General features: G+C 35.7%; 1 protein-coding gene and 1 non-coding gene across 3 annotated transcripts in view; one reads left to right on the top strand and one right to left on the bottom strand.

Annotated features, from left to right (window-relative positions):
* Positions 1–20,883, top strand: part of LOC128994550 (A disintegrin and metalloproteinase with thrombospondin motifs 9-like) — a 216,678-nt gene that overhangs the window by 82,611 nt on the left and 113,184 nt on the right. For both annotated transcript variants that reach the window (XM_054419174.1, XM_054419173.1), the window contains exon 4: positions 1,486–1,614. In XM_054419174.1, the coding sequence (XP_054275149.1) occupies positions 1,486–1,614 (129 nt within the window). The remainder of the gene's footprint in view (positions 1–1,485; positions 1,615–20,883) is intronic.
* Positions 15,446–15,527, bottom strand: Trnas-gcu (transfer RNA serine (anticodon GCU)). The gene has a single exon. It is a non-coding gene; the product is annotated as a tRNA-Ser (tRNA).

Here is a 20,883-nt window from a genome sequence, read left to right as displayed (position 1 = left end):
ATTCTGATTCATAGCGTCTTTATCGTTAATTTAGGGTATCTGGCATCTTAAGATGTACCATTTTCCACTTTTTTGGAAAGCAATGCGGTTTAAAATTCTTCAAAAAAAATTCTTTTTCAATATAAGTTTCTCTGGTAAATTATCCTCAGAAAATAATACGATACTATTGAATACCCCAACGGTACATTCACAGAAGGGAACCATGAGAGAAGTGTCTAGGTAGGCTACATGCTTGAATGTGGGTTGCTAGATACAGTAACAGTATTTCTAAACCAAAGCTCCATTGACACATTGGTGCAAAGGCGCGCACGATATAGTAACCCCGACAAACTAAAGATATGCAAGTACACGAACTTTATCAGTTATTGAATCATTATCTTAATTAGAACATAAAATTTAATCGCAGTTTATAATCCGTGGACGCTTGTTCAATTTCACACTATTTTAAAGGTATTTTTAGGCTAGTGACCCCAATGCCTAATATGGAAAATATAATTATACTTTAAGCGGTTTGAGGGTGGAATGGGAACCGATGCATTCTCTGAGTATGATATGCAATGGTTGTAGTGAAAGCCAAATCAAACCAATATTTTACAACGAAGACCAACTACTACAATTCCCGAAGTCTCAGTTCAACACGGTCCGATGCAAAGCTTCATCTCGTAGGCGTAGAAACAAATGTCAGCCATTAACTCTTGCGTCCTAATACGGGCCTCGGCTGTAAACCGCAATTTAAAAGGTAACTGTCACAAAATGGGCTTATGATAAATGGGGGCTCGTAGGTGGACTATTTGTTGCCACTCCATAAACAGACTTCCTCCGTCTCGTCCTCCAGTATGTGGAAATGAGTGATTTCACTTTGCTTGGGTGGCGTGTAATGTAATATTCTCAAACAGCTGTTGTGTAAGCTGTGTGGTAAAGAAACAAAATTGTTATGCTATGGAAGATAGTTGAATCTCAATTTTTTTCTTTGACCATACATTTTACTTATACAACACAACATTTTAAACATTTCCAACTCCTCTCAATGTGTAACAATTAGACAAAAAGTCTCCTAATATCAGCTAGAGTATTATTCCTGCTCATTTACAAATTTCTTGTTCTGAGTTTCATGGAATATTTACTATTTTTTACACTGACCCCTACTTTTGAATACTTATACTTATTTTCAATACTTTACACACCATAGGTTTTCGTGACATCTTCCCTTCCATCATCTTATGATTGAGATTCTCCTCGCAAGCAAACATTCTAACCTCTAACATTTTCACCACATGTTCATCTATATTCAATTACTACCCTAAGATAAAGTACCGATTATTTCATTCATCTTTTATTTTAAGCCAGTAGGCCTACCTATTTCACCTTACGCGTGATAAATATTTCAGAATGATTTTTAGTCTCTTTCTCAAAGGTCTGATGGCTCCTCAGAAATTTCTAAAGTGTTCTTTTACCACTTCTTTAACTTCACATCATTACCCCCAGGTGACACACGTGTGGGAGAACACCTCCAAGCTGGAACACCTCGGTCTGAGAGCTGACGGCTGCTTCTACTCAGGAAAGGTGCAAGGAGACCCGCTGTCTTCGGTGGCAGTCAGTCTCTGTCATGGAATGGTAAGTCATTTTGAAGCTATAGAGTAATATGTTTTAGCAATACAGACGCAGTTTAGCGTTTATATTAGGAATGTTTCTCCATTAGAAGCTTTTTTACAACAACGAATTGGCCTCAAAATAAGCATTAGTTTCCTTTTCTGATTGAAATAACATTTTCACAGAAGGTCCTTTTTTGGAAATCATATGTCTATCTAGGAAGAATTTCGCTACTAAGAAAATGAACTTATTCGTTGTTCTTGTTCATTTAGCTGGTGAATTATTGGTTGTTAAAGGAACCAACTGGTCTTTTTCAGAAAACAACATCTCAGCCCCCCTCCATTTTTATTTAATATTTTACTCAAAATCGAGTTTCGGCTCGCTCAAAATACTCCTAAATGAGTGGATCGTGTTAATAGCAGTAGCAATAATGTATATTGTCTAATTTGTGACTCTAAAAGACATTTTACCATTTTACATAAAATTGCAATTGCTAGTTAACCATTTGGAAAATATTCTTCTAACGTGTTGATTGATTGGAGTGAATACAAAAAATATACCTCAGGTAACTATCTTAATGAGATTACATACGTCAATTTTTACAATCCTGGAAATGTACAGGTTTCTCTTACTTGGTTAAAATTGTTTAAGATTTCAAAAGCAACTATCTTCTTAATAAAGAAGCTTGCAGTGTGGAGCGGCGGCAATTACTGTTTCGGCCGGTGTTGACGGCTCGGAGGTAACCATTATAATGGTCCAGTCAAGGTCCTGTGGTGTGTGGTGTGGTGTGTGGTCTGGTCGTCACCACACAATTAGAGTCTCGTCTGCCGAGCTCGTGCCGCCCATCATAGCCCAACGAGAAAACTGTTTTGAGCGGAAGAGAGGATCAAGGGAACTTTGGCCGGCTGTGCGTGGTCAGGTTTATCAGGGAGATATGGACGTCAGTTTGATTATGCACCTGTTAATTTGTAATGGTTCAAGGTCACAAGAGTGAAAATGGGACAGAGACGCATTATAGTTCTGTTGTTTTGCTATCATCCTGACGTAATCTAGTACTGAGACTTGACTGAATACAGATATAAGAATACCTATATAGATGAGAGTTGAATTCAAAGTATGGATATCCTGTAAGCCCCAAATGTTTTTAAATTACGAATTCGGGACATATTTAGTAAACACCTGGCACACGTTTCCTAAATATAGTTTACAATATTGTATCTGCTGCAAATGAAAATTCGCAAAACTACTTCTATGTCAACGCCGATCAACTAAAACAAATAGAGACTCTTGGTACTCAAAGATTGTGGAGACTGCAGAAAAAAAACCACCCAGTAAAAGGATGACTGCGTTCTATAGGAACTGCACGTAGCAATTAAAGTTATTTTAGAAACTTTTTTTGCAAAACATGAGTTCTTTCGATAAATGCAAAGGAGGTTACTGGCAGAAAGGTTTTTAACTTTAAGGACTCGTTCTTTTAATCGGACGAGTGAACTAAAAGTGGTTTCTCTAATGCCCATATACATATCCATTCTATACAAACTAATTTATTTAGTTTAATCGTCCACTTTTTGCCATGATTCTCGCACCTTCCGACACGTGCCGGTTGATTACTAACGTTATCACTTATTTTTAGAAACTAGCAGCTAAAGTAGACAGGGAGGGAGATTTATTGGACGTTGTGTTTACGGTTGCCCGAACGTCTTTCATTTGCCGCCATATTTCACCGATATGGCGGACAGGAGCGAAGCAAGTGAAATGTGGCGGGTAAATCATCACAAGTCGATCCTCTCGAGTGTTGAGAAGAGAGGCGTTCATCGTTCAGGAAGAGCCAGAATTTATTATTATTTATTATTTTTAAATTCTGGTTCTCACAAAATGATGAATGCCAGAATATTAAACCGATTATAAGGCAGATATAGATAACATCGCCCTTGTGACAGCAAACATTAAGCGATTATTAACTTTTTGATATTTCGGTTCAAGCGGATTCGTTAAAAAAAGTTCCCCCAGACTCAGTAAAAACCATCATTGGGTACTTAAATTTGCTGCTACGATGAACACGACAAATAGGTTACTGTTTCTTTGATATCACAAACTTATGGAAAGAATCGCAAATTTTACAAAAATACCAATCAACAAGCACTTAGCTCTTTAAATATGTTGGTAGTAGTAGTAGTGTAAAATATTGAATTCATTTATCTTTTAAAGCTGGTTGAGAACACAAAAACTTAAAACAACGAATTGAAAGACCCAAAATTAATTTGGTGGGCAGTCTTAAATTTAAATTGACAAAGAAACTAAGGACAAATTTAAAAACAATGGCGTACCTTACTTTGATTAATTATCATGTGTGCAAAAAGAACATTAATTTACATGGAAACACAAATATATATTTCACAAAAAATTTAAATCCTTCATATCTATTTTATACTAAAATTCCTGGAGATCCATATGTTTTCTCATATTGTCATTGTCTAATATGGTTTTTCAACTATATGTCACAGAAATGTCTCTGTCACTATTCTGCATTTGAGTCCATTTTTTGTTGTTGTATTATACGCTTACATTATCCTTAAAGACAGATGTACATTATTCTGTAATATATCACGTAAAAAACAACGATTCTCGTCACAACCTTGGAGTTACAGCTACATAATAAACAATACACGCACTTATTGTCACACGCAAGCCGTAAAGTGTTTGGTAGCCGTAGAAGTTCCGAGAATAAAGCAGTGTTATTTATAGCGGCTGTAAATATGAGTTATTCTATTTAATGTACAGTAAAGAATGATTCACCGTGGAATAACAATATCAATGTTGTTTCATGACTCGTACATAAGATGTTTGGGCGCTTACCTTCACCATTGTTGGCTCCTTTACGTACAAAGGTCGAAAAAAAATAAGTGATCTGAAAATTAAGACGTAATATTTTTCCATAGATACCTTTTAGTTCAAAATAATTTGCAGTTGTTTGTTCTCTATCCTCAGATTTCCAGTTGCATGACACAACTACAGGTAGTTTACCTCGTTCTTTGGCCAAACTCATTATTTTCCCAAGCAATTGTATACTAAGACTATTGTCATTTATTACTACATAACGCCACTTAGCTGCGTATGAATCACAGATGAGTGTAGAATTAAGTAATAATAACATGTTTAGCTTTTTCTTATTTTTACCAAAACCAGCGGGTTTATTTAGCCAGGAACATAAAGCCCAATGAGCAAGGACAGCTGGGAAGAGTTTTGAACCAGTAAAGAGCCACTTATTAATACTTATCTAAGGATTGAACTAGCTGCCGTTTCGTTTCGAACAAGCATTCTTATACCAGGAAAAATTAACATATGAGGTTCAAAAAATTGTAAGCTTATCGGCTATGATTTGCTACGCACTAAAAGTTTCAACAGAATAAAGAGAAGCCACTTCACTATTTTGGCTACCATTCTTTTGTGAAGCTATCCAATTAATTATTCCTAATTTGCGTCATACTGTTCCTACCATTGTTATATTTCAGTAAAACTATAAATGCGTGATGTTACCGTAAAAATTAAGCCGATGTCATTCCAAAATAATTTCCACCGATAAAAACGTTTATGTCCAACCCAAACAATTTTCCATCATGGGCCCATTTACTCTTCCAAACTTGTCTATTCAAACCTCAATAACCTCTTGACACGTATTCCCATCTCCACAATCTCCAGTTATCAATCAAGTGTTAAAACATTCCTCGATGTAAAGCGACCGATCACCAGATATCTACGATCTACAGTTCATTCTACCCTGGAGATTGAAAGGGAGGCTCACTTTATCATACGTCTATTATCTGGGCACACGCAATCAGTGCGATGTCCCGGGCTGGAATGCAGACGAGTGGGCGACTGGAGTACATTGCTGACTGGAAAGCGATTGCAGTTTACAAGTTTAAGGCCGAGATATAAGGTAGATCTTGCAAGGCCGGGGAATAGAGGGAAATGAATTATGTGTAGTAGCATCATTGATTGACTAAAATAGTTTCCTAGTTGTTTAGCTGAGTAGAAGTGCTCGCTAAGTAATTAGAAGGACGCAGGTTCGATACTGTTTGTTATCCAAATTTATAAGGGACACAGCTGTTGGTGATCAATGTACTTTTAGAGATTCTGGCCAGCTTATCTCTCTGTAACAAAGATCATATTCATTCAACTTCATGCTTCACTTTTCTTTGCCTTAAAATACCCCTTTGCCTCGGCGTTGTGTGATTCAAATCCAATATCTTTAGTAATGGTCGACCTAATAGCATATAGACCAGAGAAACGAAATCAGTCAGATTCGTTCTTCTATGTCCCGAAAATAATCAAACGATGCCGTAGACTCTTTTTGCTTGGTAATTAATCAATTTCTTATTGCGATTTATTTTATTAATCTGCAGTCATCAATATTTTATAAAGGTTTTTACTTATTTCATGTATTCCTTTAATTAATAAGGATTAGTTTGGCTTTGAGGTAGGTTTGGTTTCATATTCCAACAAGCAAGAAATACTTTTAAGGAATACAATTTGGTGCTATACAAACTAATAATACATTACAGGAGACTCCCTCTAATTCGGACTCATCGGGAGACCGAGACCAGTCCGGATAAGGGGTTCTCCGGTTAAACTGACGTCCCCAAAAACTGATTAAATTAGGAACGTCTGCTATAAAATCTGATTAAATTAGGAAAGCATGCATGCTATATAATCCAATAATGAGTATTGCGTAAAAAATAGTAAAACTATTTTTTTTAGATAATTAATGTTAACAAGAAACCCCAGATGTCCAGTCTTTGTACTTTTTGAATCTTTTTGAACAACTAACCATTACAAATTGTGACACCTGCAAGTATATAATTTAACACTTTTCTCGTGAGTGGCAAGTCTATACATATGCACTAGTAAATACTACGTTATATAGAGTAATTCGTTATATTGTTTTTGGCTTGTAAAGGCGAGGTTCCACTTTAAGTTTTAGAATGTACTTGGTGATGGCCGTAAACCGATGGAGAAGCGCATCTTAATTACTTCATAATCGTAGATTTTTTTTCAAGAGCGTATCAAGAAGTTAACAAATTGAACAAATAAATCAATCTATATAATTAATACGCTACATGAAACTTTGTCGGTTGAACTCCTCCGCCATTTCTTAGCCGATTTTATCCATTGACGTCTCATTGAAAAGAGCGCGTCGCGTAGATTTGCTAACTGGCCTTACATTTTTGAAAAAGTCCCTTGGCCTCTGCCACAGTGGCTTTGAAAGTTCCCATGTTATCCTTATGGAGAACCTAATTGTTTACATTTTGATCAGCTGTATAATTTAATTGCTTTTGTTTATTTTTCAATTCAATGAAACGCATTGAGTTAATTTATTTACTAGATGAGTTTGTGTAAACATAACCCCCAAGACGGATCGTGTTAGTATGGTTGTATCTTAAATTTGTGTATTTATCGTTGTTTTGTGTCGCTATGATGGATTGTGTAGCATAATTGTACGTAACTTAAATGTATTAATTTATCGTTGTTTTGTGTAGCTAAAATTTGTTTATTTGTTGTTTTTTTTCTTTTAAATGCCTCCGGCGCAACGACAATGAAACATAGACAGGAGGCGTAATCGTGATAACGACCGCAGCTACAGAACAGTGGCGCGTACAGTCAGCACCTGACCCTGGACAATCTCAACTATTAGGTTATAAATGCGCCCTAAAACTACCCCAAAACGACTTTTCGTTCTCAATTGGCCCTCTATCAATGACCAGTGTTGCCTGTAGGCCTACAGCGAGGCATTTTGAGAAGGAGAAAACCGGCCGGAATGCTTTAGGTTTATCAATAACGAATAACGAAGATAAACATGGTCTGAGTTACACACCGGTAATCTTTGAATTGACTCTTTTAAACTCATTGTAAATATGACTGTTATTCGTTTTTAAATAACTCCAGTAATACTTTGTAATTGCTCGAATTCGAGCAACATGTACACTAGTAAAGGTATGAACATGCTACATGTCAAGCTGTAGCCCTGACCGTCTGAGCAGAACCCTATGTCGCCATCGTCTTTGTGCTTTATCTCTTTGTCTATCGATGTCATGGATTGAACAGCCTGGAACACAACACTTGTGTGCAATTTATCAGACGTGATTGCATGCAATCCGAGCAATTTGTCTGCTATTGCAGAACACAGGCCTATATTGCAGTTCTACAATTGATTCAACCCCTATGGAGCAGAGCCAACGAGACGCACGGCTGACTAAGGTCTGCATGGGCGTCGGGACATTAAACGAAAATACGACTGGGTATAAATTAATTTCTAGACAACTGTAATATCTTTTCACTGTTGAGTTGGGTGCAGGCCTATATGAGATAGATTCTGGGTTTGAGGAAATTATTAATTTTTTAGGTTATTGAAAGAACAACTCTAAAAGGTGTTGAAAATGTGATTACTAGAAGGTTTTATGATAAATCCTTTCTACTAAACGTATTAGATCTTTCCGACTAAGTCTAGTTAATACTGGCTATTTCTAGCCAATTAAGTTTCATCCCAATTTTTTTATTTATAAAGTTACAATAATTATATAGTTACAAGATTCTTGAGTTAATTTGTCTCGTCTGTTGGAAGTGAATAATTACCATGCGATAAATCATATTTTCTACAGAAGTCACTTGTTTGAGTGTTATTAAAAATTCCATGCAACAACCATCCGAAAATTGCCTATGCCTTGAGCCAAACTCCGTCATTTGATTTATTACAACTCGTCAATAATCAAAGGAACCGGTTGTAAAACCATCGCTGAAAGCCAATATTTGTCAGTGTGTGTGTCATCTTTATAAACACTATACAATACACAACTTTGGGAAATAATTAGGTTTTACGGCAATTTAAATGTGATTTACTACCATACTAGTAAATGGGTTGTTAAAAACTATTAGGTTTCGGAAGATATCAAAACCTATCCTATTTGCTCGCCCAATGTTTTAATAGAGACAAGTTCCGATTAATTAGATATTAGACATAACATCCAAATTTTTATGATGAATACAGTTTTATATTAAAATGTTACTTCCATAGTTCGATTTAACCTCTAAAAGAGTGTGCTGCTGTGTGTGTCACTATGACATTTTACTATTTATCAAATCATTTAAAACTGGAGATGCATCTTAAAGTAATACTAGCTTTTCTATTTCCATAAAATCTCTCGTATTCTGAAACATCAAAGTCACGAAACGGAAAATAGAACTAAAGATTATAACGTTATCCTTGAGTAAAAACATTGACGACATCACCTACATAGTAGATGGGTGCTTCGTCGATACTCAAGGTCAATTATCTAAAAGAATTAAAAAAAAAACTAACATTTAAACTAATATAGGTTTAAATTACCTGTTTTCTGTCAAAACGATCAGTTTAGTAGTATGATGACTACAGCTGTTTCGTGCTTAAAAAATAGCACATCTTCAGGTCCAGAATGTCTTGCTAATCCCTCATGTAGAGTTCGTCAAAAATATAAACAAATAAATAAACGGGACACACATACGGATACGACACACACGAAAATACATTTAATAAACTGGTCGACCAGACGCTGATTCACGAGACACGGCGCCGGTGGAAGGTAAGTCGCGACTGTCACGTGTCGGCAGCGTTGACCCCTACCCCTGTATTATCCTTATCTCGCTCTTTTCTTGTCTGATTACTGGTGATATGGATGGCGGTGTTATAAATAATGTTGGATTCAAATGACAATTTCTCGTTCAGGATGTTTTGTGGTTGACTTTTTGATGCTTTATAAATTTCGAATTCTTCAACAGTGTCCATGTAATGCCCTTTGTTGCAAAAATGTAATACTTCTAAGTTATTATGTATGTTGGTGTAATTGTGGTTGGAGGATATAAGATGGTTTGCGTAGGCTGATTTTGAGTTTCTCTTCGGTATGTGTTCTTTAAACCTAGTGGAAAACGATCTTGCTGTCTGACCTATATAAAAATTAGGACAATCATCACATATCAATTTGTAAATTCCAGTTTTATTAATTTTATCAGAATCTGGTTTAGTTCTCTCAGTGATTATGTTTGAAAGTTTGTTCTTTGTTTTGAAAGATACTACGACATCTCTTTTTGCAAGTTCGTTTGTTAAGGTGTGGTTTAACACAACACCATAATCTGCACTGATGTATCTTTTGTTGCCTTGTGGTTGGTTCTTGGTTTTATTCTGTTGTTTATTAATCAGTTTATCGATTAGGGAACTGTTGTAACCATTGGCGACTGCGATGTGTTTTAAGACATTTACTTCATCGGTATACACGTGCCGACATCAACGCTGCCGACACGTGACAGTCGCGACTTACCTTCCACCGGCGCCGTGTCTCGTGAATCAGCGTCTGGTCGACCAGTTTATTAAATGTATTTTCGTGTGTGTCGTATCCGTATGTGTGTCCCGTTTATTTATTTGTTTATATTTTTGACGAACTCTACATGAGGGATTAGCAAGACATTCTGGACCTGAAGATGTGCTATTTTTTAAGCACGAAACAGCTGTAGTCATCATACTACTAAACTGATCGTTTTGACAGAAAACAGGTAATTTAAACCTATATTAGTTTATTCAGACGATCTAGAGGCCATTCCATCATAACATTTAAAAATAGTGGCTGATTTTCAGGAAGAATGAAATTTTGAACAGAAACATGAATACAAGTTTGACGACGTATACCTCTTTTAAGAAAATGTATTATCATATTAATACTGTACACATTTTTTTTACAATATAAAAAAAAACGAACACTTACTAATCTTGCAAGGAAATAAACGGGTTTCTCAGGGTCTAACATAATCAATGACTTTATATTTCAATATATAGCTTGTTATACACGGCTATTGTACATTGTTTCTCCCTTGATGCACTTAACCCATATGTTCACGCCATCAGACAAGCTCGCCCTTATCTCTGCAACAAGTTGTTTAGAAAGTAACGATAAGTTGTCGGACCTTGGTGTACGTAAGTATCTCACTTGCCATCGCTGTTGCGTTCGCACTCCATTGAATCTTGCTTAAACGTGTTACATGATGCCGATAACGTATCAGACTTCGGTAATGTGTTAATATAGTGGGAACGAGCAGTGTTGTTCTAGAATGTTTGTAAGGGTTGTAATTGATCATTGTTCTATTGTACCACAATGTAAGCTGAGTTAGAGTGTAGAACAATAGTTAGTGGTGCTGTGAATTATTTGGATTTGAGATTTTGAAAGTGAAAACAAAAAGGGCCGGAAGGTTTCGCCCACAGAAAGATGTGCTCAAAAAGGGGCCGACAGCTCCGGAACAAACGGAGAGGGACTCTATGAACGACTCTTTAAAACGAACCGTTCTTCTGCTTCGACTCACAGATTGCCGAAAAATTTAATTGCCTGTTTTTCTTCGTAAATTAAAGAAATTACATTATTGTAGATCTGAAAAAAACATCTTAACAATAAAATAGTCAACCAATATTTATAAAGTGTAGCACTGTAAATTACATTTTGTTGAGGAAGAAAGCATAGTTACAATAAACTGTACAAGGGAATCTTTTCTCTAAGTATTTGTGGCTTGCAGTTTCACATCGTAATCACAAGCACAATGTAGAGCTCAAGTATATTATAACACCAAAGATAATGTAGTGAAATCTTCATTGACACAACCGAATATCTAGAAAACGATACTGAGAGTTAGTTTTGGTAATCAAAGCTTGAAAGTATTTGAAGTTCAAGTGGAGTAGAACTATTAGCGGGAACTTCAGTGATATCGTCTATCTGAACTTGGGATTAAGATACGTTATCGTAATAACAGCCATAAAGTCACAAGAGTTCAAGTGTAGTGGAACAGTTCAGTGGGAACGTCAATGTCGCTTCAAGTAGCTGGACCAGCGATGCTGACAGATATATCTCAGTTCCAGGAACATCAGACCGGAAGTGTCTTGGTCTAGGTCGCGTCCACCAGTTATAATCACTCCTATGTCATCCGTCTGCGTATTTGCCACACCGCTCTACATTCCACAGACGCGATCTTCTCTCAAAACCTCTGGAAAGAAAATCACAGAGTAATTTAGAAACTGGAGTAGTTATGCAGATTGGGGATCTGATAAAATGTAGAATCTGGAATGGTAACATTTGCTCTAATATAAAGAATTCATAGCACTGAAGCTAATCGAGGAATCCTGTTTTTTAAATATCATGAAGAAAAATTACCAGTCAGCCTTGACGTAATGTGACAATTTCAAAAAGCTACAGTAATTGATCATGGTTAAAATAGTTGAATTTGCATTTAACGTACAGTATCTACCATGTGGCCTGACCAGAATAACCATGATAACCATGTAGTTTCCTCGCAGTGCCTTTTCCGTATCGTTCTATAAAACGCAAAACTCGTGATCACGTAACTTCTCTCTTATTTGGAAAATAAACACTTACAGGACTTTCAGTTGTTTTGTTTGTTTGATGCAAAAGGTTGCACACTGCATTCCAGGCCCTTCAATGTGAAACTCAAGTAGCCTGAGTAACCTATTTAACAAGGCGTGTTGGGGGGGGCTTCCGGAAGTTGAAATCGCCAGAAACCCTCCAGGTGCTCACAGTAGCTCCCCAGGACCACAGGACACCCGACCCTGCCACTCCTAGGACAACGCCAGGAGTTGCAAATTTCACAAAGGTTTGCCATCCTCCCACTAAGTTCTAAATTTACTATCCAAAATGCATTGATATTATTGGAAATATTAACTTGGATGATCACCTTCTCATCATTATATCTCACTATGATTAGGATTGTTTTCATGTTTGACACATGTATTATGGGGATTTGCTCATTCATTACTACCCCCAATACAGTTCGACTCGGTAAGGTTTGATATTTCCGAGTAATACGGTTTGATATTTCCGAGTAATACAGTTCGACACGCGTTGGTTTGTTGTTGACTTGTAATATAGTTTGACACGCGTGCGGTCAATTATTAACGTGTAATACAGTTTGGAACGCGTGAGTTTGTTATTGATTTGTTGATACGGTTTGACACCTGCCATGCTGTATGTTTTTTTTAGTAAAGTTTGACACGCCTGCAGTCTTCTGTCACTCGTGTAATACACTTTGACACGCGTGCGGTTTGCTATTGCCGTGTAATAACAGTTTGACACGCGTGCAGTTTGTTACTTCCGTGTAATAACAGTTTGACACGCGTGCAGTTTGTATTTGCCGTGTAATACAGTTTGACACGCATGTGGTTTAATATTGCCGTGTAATACAGTTTGACACGCGTGCAGTTTGTTATTGCCGTGTAATACAGTTTGACACGCGTGCAGTTTGTTATTGCCGTGTAATACAGTTTGACACGCGTGCAGCGGTGAGTTCACCGACCGGAGAGGTTCACCGTGTGTTTATGTTTGTTTATACGTCTAATTTGTTTACAATTGCGAGGAGCTGTTCCCCTTATTCTCCTGGTTCCCCATACGACCACACGGCGGCGCTTGTCTCTTGTTATTGCCACAATCCCACTAACTAGCAACAGCTGTCGATGGGTTAGCAGCTTAGGTGTTAAATTTAAAAGTTATGTTTTATGAATGGACATGTACGTATTTCACGATTTGGCAAAAAATATGTTAATATTAGCGAACATTTATTTAGTCGTCCAAGAAATCTAAGCTCGTTCCAAAGGATGCTAATAGTCTATGTATATAAAATTCACTATAATTTTCACCAACCTATTAAAAATATCGCTATGGCTGATAATTTTCCAAACTGAAAACTGAAAACAAACATACCACATTATATAGAGTAATATTTTTTATATACAAAACCGTGATTGAAAGTACTAAACTGACATGTGGTCAAAAGAAATATACTGTAAAATCATATTGTACAGCCGTTGTTTTAATCAAAGCATACAATAAACATTTTACTGTATGACAGTTTTGAGATGTGATCGTTGGTTTTGAGCCACTAAAAGTAATTTTCTGTGTAACTAATTATCCTTACGAATACTTGTTTGAATCTCTCAAAGAACGACTTCCAGCCATTAATGAATGCTGAATCACTGTCACCTGTTCACAACATTTATCAATGAAATGCTACCTACGAACTCGTTATATTTTTAACAACCTAGTCCTAAAATACCCGATTTCTTTTGGCTGCTACATGAAACACAGTAGTTATCCTAATATGATACGGTTTACTTTTACCACAAAATTTATTTACTACAATGCCCCCTCCCTCCCCGCAGGGTAAGTTCTCCTGCGCTGCTATTAAGGCAATTTTAATACTGGTCACCATTCATGTACGTTATCAACTGCGGCATTCAACTAGTCTATCAGATAACACCTGATGCATGTGCAGTCCTGATCACGTGACAGATCAGCTGATCCAGCAACAATGCATCAGCTGATTTATAGCTCCCGGTTCTATTTAATAACCTCGACTGTTCGATTAGTGTAATGAACATGATCGATGATAGATTCAGACGTAGATTTATATAGTATGTCAGGGTCATTTGTCCACACGGTGCTGTGTAGGTAATTTATTCATATTTTACTGAGATCAAGGGCCTTTATTAGAACAGGTATGTTGGTCTCGGTTTAAATGATGCTACTATACAACTGTAATGCTTTGAAATATTTCTGGGATTTTTTTTATAATGTATACCTAACACTTTTTTAATGTTCTAATTACTTTTTATTTGAAAATTACCTAGCACATTTTTGTTAAGTTTAATGTAACTTAATAGCATGTGATCATATTCAAAGACATTTTAATTTGATTTTGGGTTGAGTTTTAGGTTGTTTTAAGCTAGAGTGTTTCCTTGATATTAATATAGTAGGAGGATTATTTATTCCAAAACTTTGATTGAGATGAGTGTTCGCCGAGCCTTGTGGAACTGTACAGATCGTTTTCTTATATAGAAAGTTTTGGTTTATAAATAAAACTGTAGTCTGACTTATAGACCAACATGAATGAGTTCACATAACTCTCGGGGGTTTGTACAGCAATATCCAGATACACATGTACAGTATTTGGCTTCGTTACTCAAATAAAAAAAATCGAATTTCATCCATAAAATAGATTAGCTAAAAGAACAATTTTGTAAAATAGATTTTGGTTTTAACCAAAAAGAAATTACTAGCCATTAATAAATCTTTTGTTACTTTTATTTATGAAGGCTAAATTAAAAATGAAATAAGAAAACTTTGTTAGGCTTTCTTGTTTGTTAAAAACAAACGAGAATGAATAACATAGTTTTCTTTATTACAAGTTAGGTTAGGTACAAGATAATATTTTTGTAATCAATGTCTGTAAAAAAATAATAAGGTTTTGTTATTTTTATTGAATATTTTTGCCACCAACACTGCTATTCGAATATATAATAGGTTACGTACCTTGTTCCGTCTTCAGGCTTAACTTAGTCTATGGATGACTAGTTTCGGGTACAAAGACCCATTATCAAATCCTTATTTAAAACATCATATTGAATATGGTCAAATATCCGACGTAAGTCTTCATCAATGTATACATGCAGGTTGACGACACATAAAATTTACACATTTATTTTTATTGAACTATCCTAAAATACAAAATGTCATAAATCTTTGGCTATGGAATACTTCAATTTACAAATTCTTATCAACAATGTTATTATGGACTTCATATAAAGTACCTTATACAATTTAATAATAATTTAAGAAATAACCATTAGAACATAAAACACAATGGGAAAATAAGTTTATAACATTCATATAGACAACATCGTGCCAAAAACCCATCTCAAACCTTAAATTAGCCGATTTACTTGTCCCCACTTCCTTTCCCTTGCGCCGCACATCGTGATGCGCCTTGGACAAAAAGTTTTCGACGAGGATGGGATTCGAACCCACGCGTGCAGAGCACATTGGATTAGCAGTCCAACGCCTTAACCACTCGGCCACCTCGTCTCTGCAGACGGGTGAATCACAATCAGCTGTTTATCAGCCGGTGACCTTGGGTCAGCTGTTGACCGGGTCATGTCAGAGGCTGCGCGTTGATGATGATTCATCGAGGTTAGGACCACAGACCACACTGAGGAGCCTCAACATGTGCGAATGTTTAGTTGAACGCTGTCTGTTGAATGTCCGCGATTTTCGGGGGTCAAGTCGTTATTAGAGTATAGGCTCAACATTTATCGCTTCAATAAATTACTCAATAAGCTCCAAACAACTTTTTTATTATTTACTCATATAAATTGACTACTAAGTAATTAAGAATACATTGTACTTTTTATAATCTATATATCTAATTCCGTAAGCCCAAAATTTTACAATGAAATTGTGAGCGAACGGGAGGCTGTAGAAAGCTGGGAGAGGCCTCATTTTAAAGCTCTGGGCATGAAATTTTGGGGAAAAAATATTCATTTTTCTTAATTATGCACCAAAAGGTTGTTACGGAATAAAATAATTCACATTTAATAGCATGGAAATCTAGGTCATGTCTGCTTTGTTTACTTTAAAACATGTGGTTTAACTTTATTTAAAGCATATGGTGATATGTAATAGTCAAAGGTCTTTGACTATTAATACAACAACTAGACATTCCATCCCCATGTTAAAGTTGTAGCCAGGTTTTTAATAAAATTTGTTAGTTGATGTGAGCCCCCTACAGATTGCGCTGATCTAAATTACTGATGTCTGCCAATTACACGATGGTTTTTACCAAGTCAAACTGATGGAATGACTTATTATGTGCTATAGCAACTGTTGTGACCAAGCAACGATGTCCGTAGCCAGCAATAGTCAATGGTAATATGTACTGTAATATGTATACTACATATTATAAAGCTGAAATAGACTTTTCCTTATTTTAAGGGTCTGGATTATAGTTAATGGAGTATGATTGGTTGTGTTAGGTGTGTCTGAAAAAAGTGTTAACCTAGAAGTAATTGCTGGAGTAGGCAAATGGAACATATTATCATGCCAAAATAAAACTAATATCTACAGATCCTAATATGCCGTTTATAAGGATTCAATTCCTATTGCGATTAGCTTTCGCTATTCCTATAATTTAAGCGCGAGGCCCGCATACCTTCACAAAAGTCGGCATCTATTTGAAAAAATAACCCATGGACAACTTTATGTTGCTTTTAGCCAGGTTAAGCGGCCAGATGATTTTAAAATAGTACTAGAACCAAATAAAGACCAAGGAATCGACCAAGATTAATAGGCCTACTATACAACAAATGTTATTTTCAGAGAGATTTTGTTATAGAATTAGCATTTTACAATTTGGAGGATGACATTATCTATATGTGTTTTATCGAAGTGAATTTGTCTACATTCAAAGAAATATATATATTTAATTAATATTCATGAAGATTATCATTGAAAATGTTCCTTGGTGGTATTATAATTAGAAAGTTCATATTGTAAACACACTGCATGAACAGTCCTTTTGAATTTTTTTTTTTTAAACAGAGCAGACATCAAAATGCATTATGCAGGGTATGTAATAAATATTATATTAAACACAAATTTTTAACGATAATTCAAGGTAGGGTAACCCATGAGACTAATAATTTGTACAAAATAATTACTAGAATATAGACCTATAGGGGCTATTGCCCCTACAAGCCACTAGTCTACCTATAAGGTAATAAAGGGAATATTAAATTATCATGCTATATAGAATGTTTATAGTTTAAAAACTCTCACAAACCAAGGATTATTAATTAACTGGGTATTCTCACTTTAAGATTTGTCCCTCAGCACGTATCTCCTGCAGATAAATAATCATCGTAAATGGATTGATTGATATCGAGCAAGCACAGTACTGTAATATATTAAACACATTTGAACCAAGCAATGAAACTATTGGGAAACCCACGTTAATAACCTAAGTTGTTATGCATCAAATTAAATTACAGCGACTTTTCTAGGATATTTAATAATGAGAGAAATTTATTATTGGTTTAATCTGGGACAGTTAACTATGTTATTGGTTCATTTAATGATCTTACAAACAAAAACGCTATATATTCCTCTTTCAAAAAATTCCCCAAAAACTTTAATTCTCTTACTTTCCACTGAGTCGTCCAGCCAATCTTAAACTTGGCAATATTTTCCCCTTCGACTTCTAATCTGTGCGATGGAGATAAAAAACACGATCGGACATAAACCTAAAGTATTACAGGGGTTGGTGAGGGATGAAGATGCGATTTCTTCGCCACTTGAACTAAGTGCACTCCCCTTATCTGGCAACTCAAACAGATAAATCAAGGGTCGTCACAGGCAGTGTGTACATTGATAAGCAAACAAAGGGTCTTCGCCGCGCCGAGCCCTCGATGTTGTGGAGTTTAGAGATTTGTCAACAGACGTAAAACCTTTACGATATCAACAGTGTTGGTCGTAATTTCGTTGTTGTTGTAATGGAAGACGTTGTTTGTTAAGTATTGATGCGATTTTGTTACGGGTCGATCAGGGGTAATACATTAGTGGAAGTGGATTCATCTTGTAAGTATGTACAAAAGGAAAACAGTTATTGTCCACTTCAGTCCAGAAATATCCGTTAAGAAGATTTGTTGGCTTATCAACAAAGGAAAATTAATTTACACGTGTCATGTTCGACGAAAGATACTATGGATCCATTGGTGATATCATGGGAAATAGAACGTATCTGTATATTATCCGGAAAGTTCTACAAATTTACGAGTTAGTGCTATACTCATATATAAACTTGTATTAATCCCAAAACTTTTACAGTAGCTGGAAAAAATTTAAAGGTATAGATATGGGACTCAACATTTTGTTAAATGTGACATTCTAGGACAAATTGTTTATGCAGTAGACATTTATCATACTAGTTGGTCAGGTAACTTAATTTTACTTAATGCTTTTGATAGATTTGTTGACTTTAACTTGTCTATTCACGTTAAATTGAATACCAAGAATATGGACCAATCCACCATCAATCTTAAACCTATGAAAACTATATTCCCTCCATAGTTTCCCTCCAAATATCACCCCTCACGGCAAGCGGTAAGCGGCACCCCATTGCAGCGCTCAGGTTGAAATGCAAGTATTTATCTTTGCCCAACTCAAACAAGAGCCTCTGATGCCCGACCCTCTGAATTATTGATGAACACGCCTTCTGCATTTCTGAGGCTTCGTTAGAAAAATCTTCGCCAATTAACATTGAATACCTCGCTCTGCCTTTCCTGTAGAAAGTCTTGGTGATTAATTAGTCTTGTTTTTGGTATAAATTTGTAAAGGATTCCTGTTTAATCAAAATGTTCATAGCTGCCTTCAGTTCACGGCTTTAGGAATTCAGGGTCAATGGAATGTTTAAAGGCCATTTTTTTCTATTCCTACATAATGTGTTGGAGCTAGTCACCCAAAAGCTAGTCGCCGTAAAGTATTGTAATGTAGAAGTTGACGGCATGAAGGCGATGGCCCAAAAGGTTGCGGGTACAGTTTCTGGAAATCCCAATTATTATTATTTTGATTTGTGAGAAAATAAAGATACCTTCTCTATTGCTACTAGGGAACATAGATTATCAGTGCTTGAGCAAGAGAATTAAGAATAAAAGGGTAGTAGGACGTTAACTTTAACCTACCCCGTATGGTGTTGAGTACAATATTTATTGTTTTAAAGTATTGCAAATATTTTGTACTATTCGTTTGTTTGTACAATAAGACAATTATGGAGCAATAGGCACATTTATATCCACTTAAAGTTGCTAAACGAACCGAAATCAATTATGAACGTGTACAGCATAAGGGTCTAATATTTTTAGGCACACATTCATAAGTCTTCATGAAAGTATAAATAATCTGTCTCGGGTTTAAATACATCCAAGCCACCTACGGTATTAATAGTTACTTCCCTAAAGAGAATTCGGTAATATTTGTCATTTCATATTTTGAACCATAACAATACTACTTGGAATTTTATAAAAGAATAATTCCATTCTCATAATATTACGTGGTACATATTCTGTGTATTTCTACATTCACTCAAATTGTAAATATTGATGATCAAATTAATTTCATATAATCTTATCGATGTGTTAATACCTTGTCTGTAGTTATAGGAAGTATGTGATGTTTTCCTCATCTTATGAAGCATAATGTTTCCGAACGTTTTCTAGTGTGTCTTATCTAATACACCATAATATTATTACTTTTTCAAGAAATAAATTGACTGAAAAGACTAAAAAAGACTTCGGTTACTGACCTTCCCCAGCGTCGATTTCTTTTCATTTTCTCTCGTCCGACATCTGGTATAAAAACTCGTCCTGTTTGTAATGAACAGCAATCAATCATACGGTACAAAACCCAGCGAACAAGGCCCCAGTTTTTTTTACTCTTTTCTTCACGGGTTTTTGTTACCTTTCTTTGAGCGAAGCTCATTTCATATAGTTTAGTAGCACAACCAAAATTCTATAGCTAATTTGGTAATTTGTAAGGAAAGTCTTTTGAGAATCTAATTCTTTAAGACCACGTGTTTTATGTAATACCAACTTGATTGTTTGGAAAATTAATATAAGCTTCATTGTTTAGGCGTACACCATAAATCATTGGGAAACCTGTCAGGGGTGAATATATTATTAATAGTATCGCTCAAAAGCTTAGTGCAATTTTGGATGATTGGTAGAACAATAAAACTCACCAACACTCACTGAGGCTAATTTTTGTCAACTCATTTTCATCAAGTCCAATAATTGACTTTGCTAAACTCAGTTAAAATGTCAACACTTCCTGCTTCTGTTCTAATTTGTCTCTTGTAGCCTAATTCTTTTATCTTATTTGTCTCTAGCAACCTAATTTGTCGATCTAGTTCCAGCGTGTTTATCAAGTAATAAGCAAGTAGTAAGCTAATGTATAATAGCCACAACGCATGTTCAAACCTGATACAATGACACAAACATCCAGTCACCAAGGCTGCCATTGTCACGATCTTAAGCCTGCATTCTATTTCCGTGTTCAAAGCTGTTAGCTGCAGTTATGCATGTATTACAACAGCCTAAAATCAGCTCAAAGCGGATTTTGATTGATAAAATTTCCAACGAAGGAAAAACTAAACGTTTGAACGTTTGCAGAATGTTGCACGAAGAGATTGACACGATTACAGATAACTTTTATAAAACACATTTAAACACTTTTATTTGCCCCGAAAAACCTTATCAAGTATTTTAACAGTTAAACGTTAAATTTTTGCAATTAAGTTTTTTTTTCGAAATAGGCTACCAATACAGTACTCTGATTTTCACGGCTTCAAGGACTTTCAAACTATTTTCAGCTTTGGATCGGTATTATGAAT

This window comes from Macrosteles quadrilineatus, unplaced genomic scaffold (genome assembly GCF_028750875.1).
Source record: "Macrosteles quadrilineatus isolate MER2022 unplaced genomic scaffold, UCM_ALF_1.0 Scaffold_5__1_contigs__length_97177068, whole genome shotgun sequence".
Lineage (NCBI taxonomy): Eukaryota > Metazoa > Arthropoda > Insecta > Hemiptera > Cicadellidae > Macrosteles > Macrosteles quadrilineatus.
The sequence above is the reverse complement of the archived record's forward strand: the minus strand, read 5'-3'. Positions and strand labels throughout refer to the sequence as shown.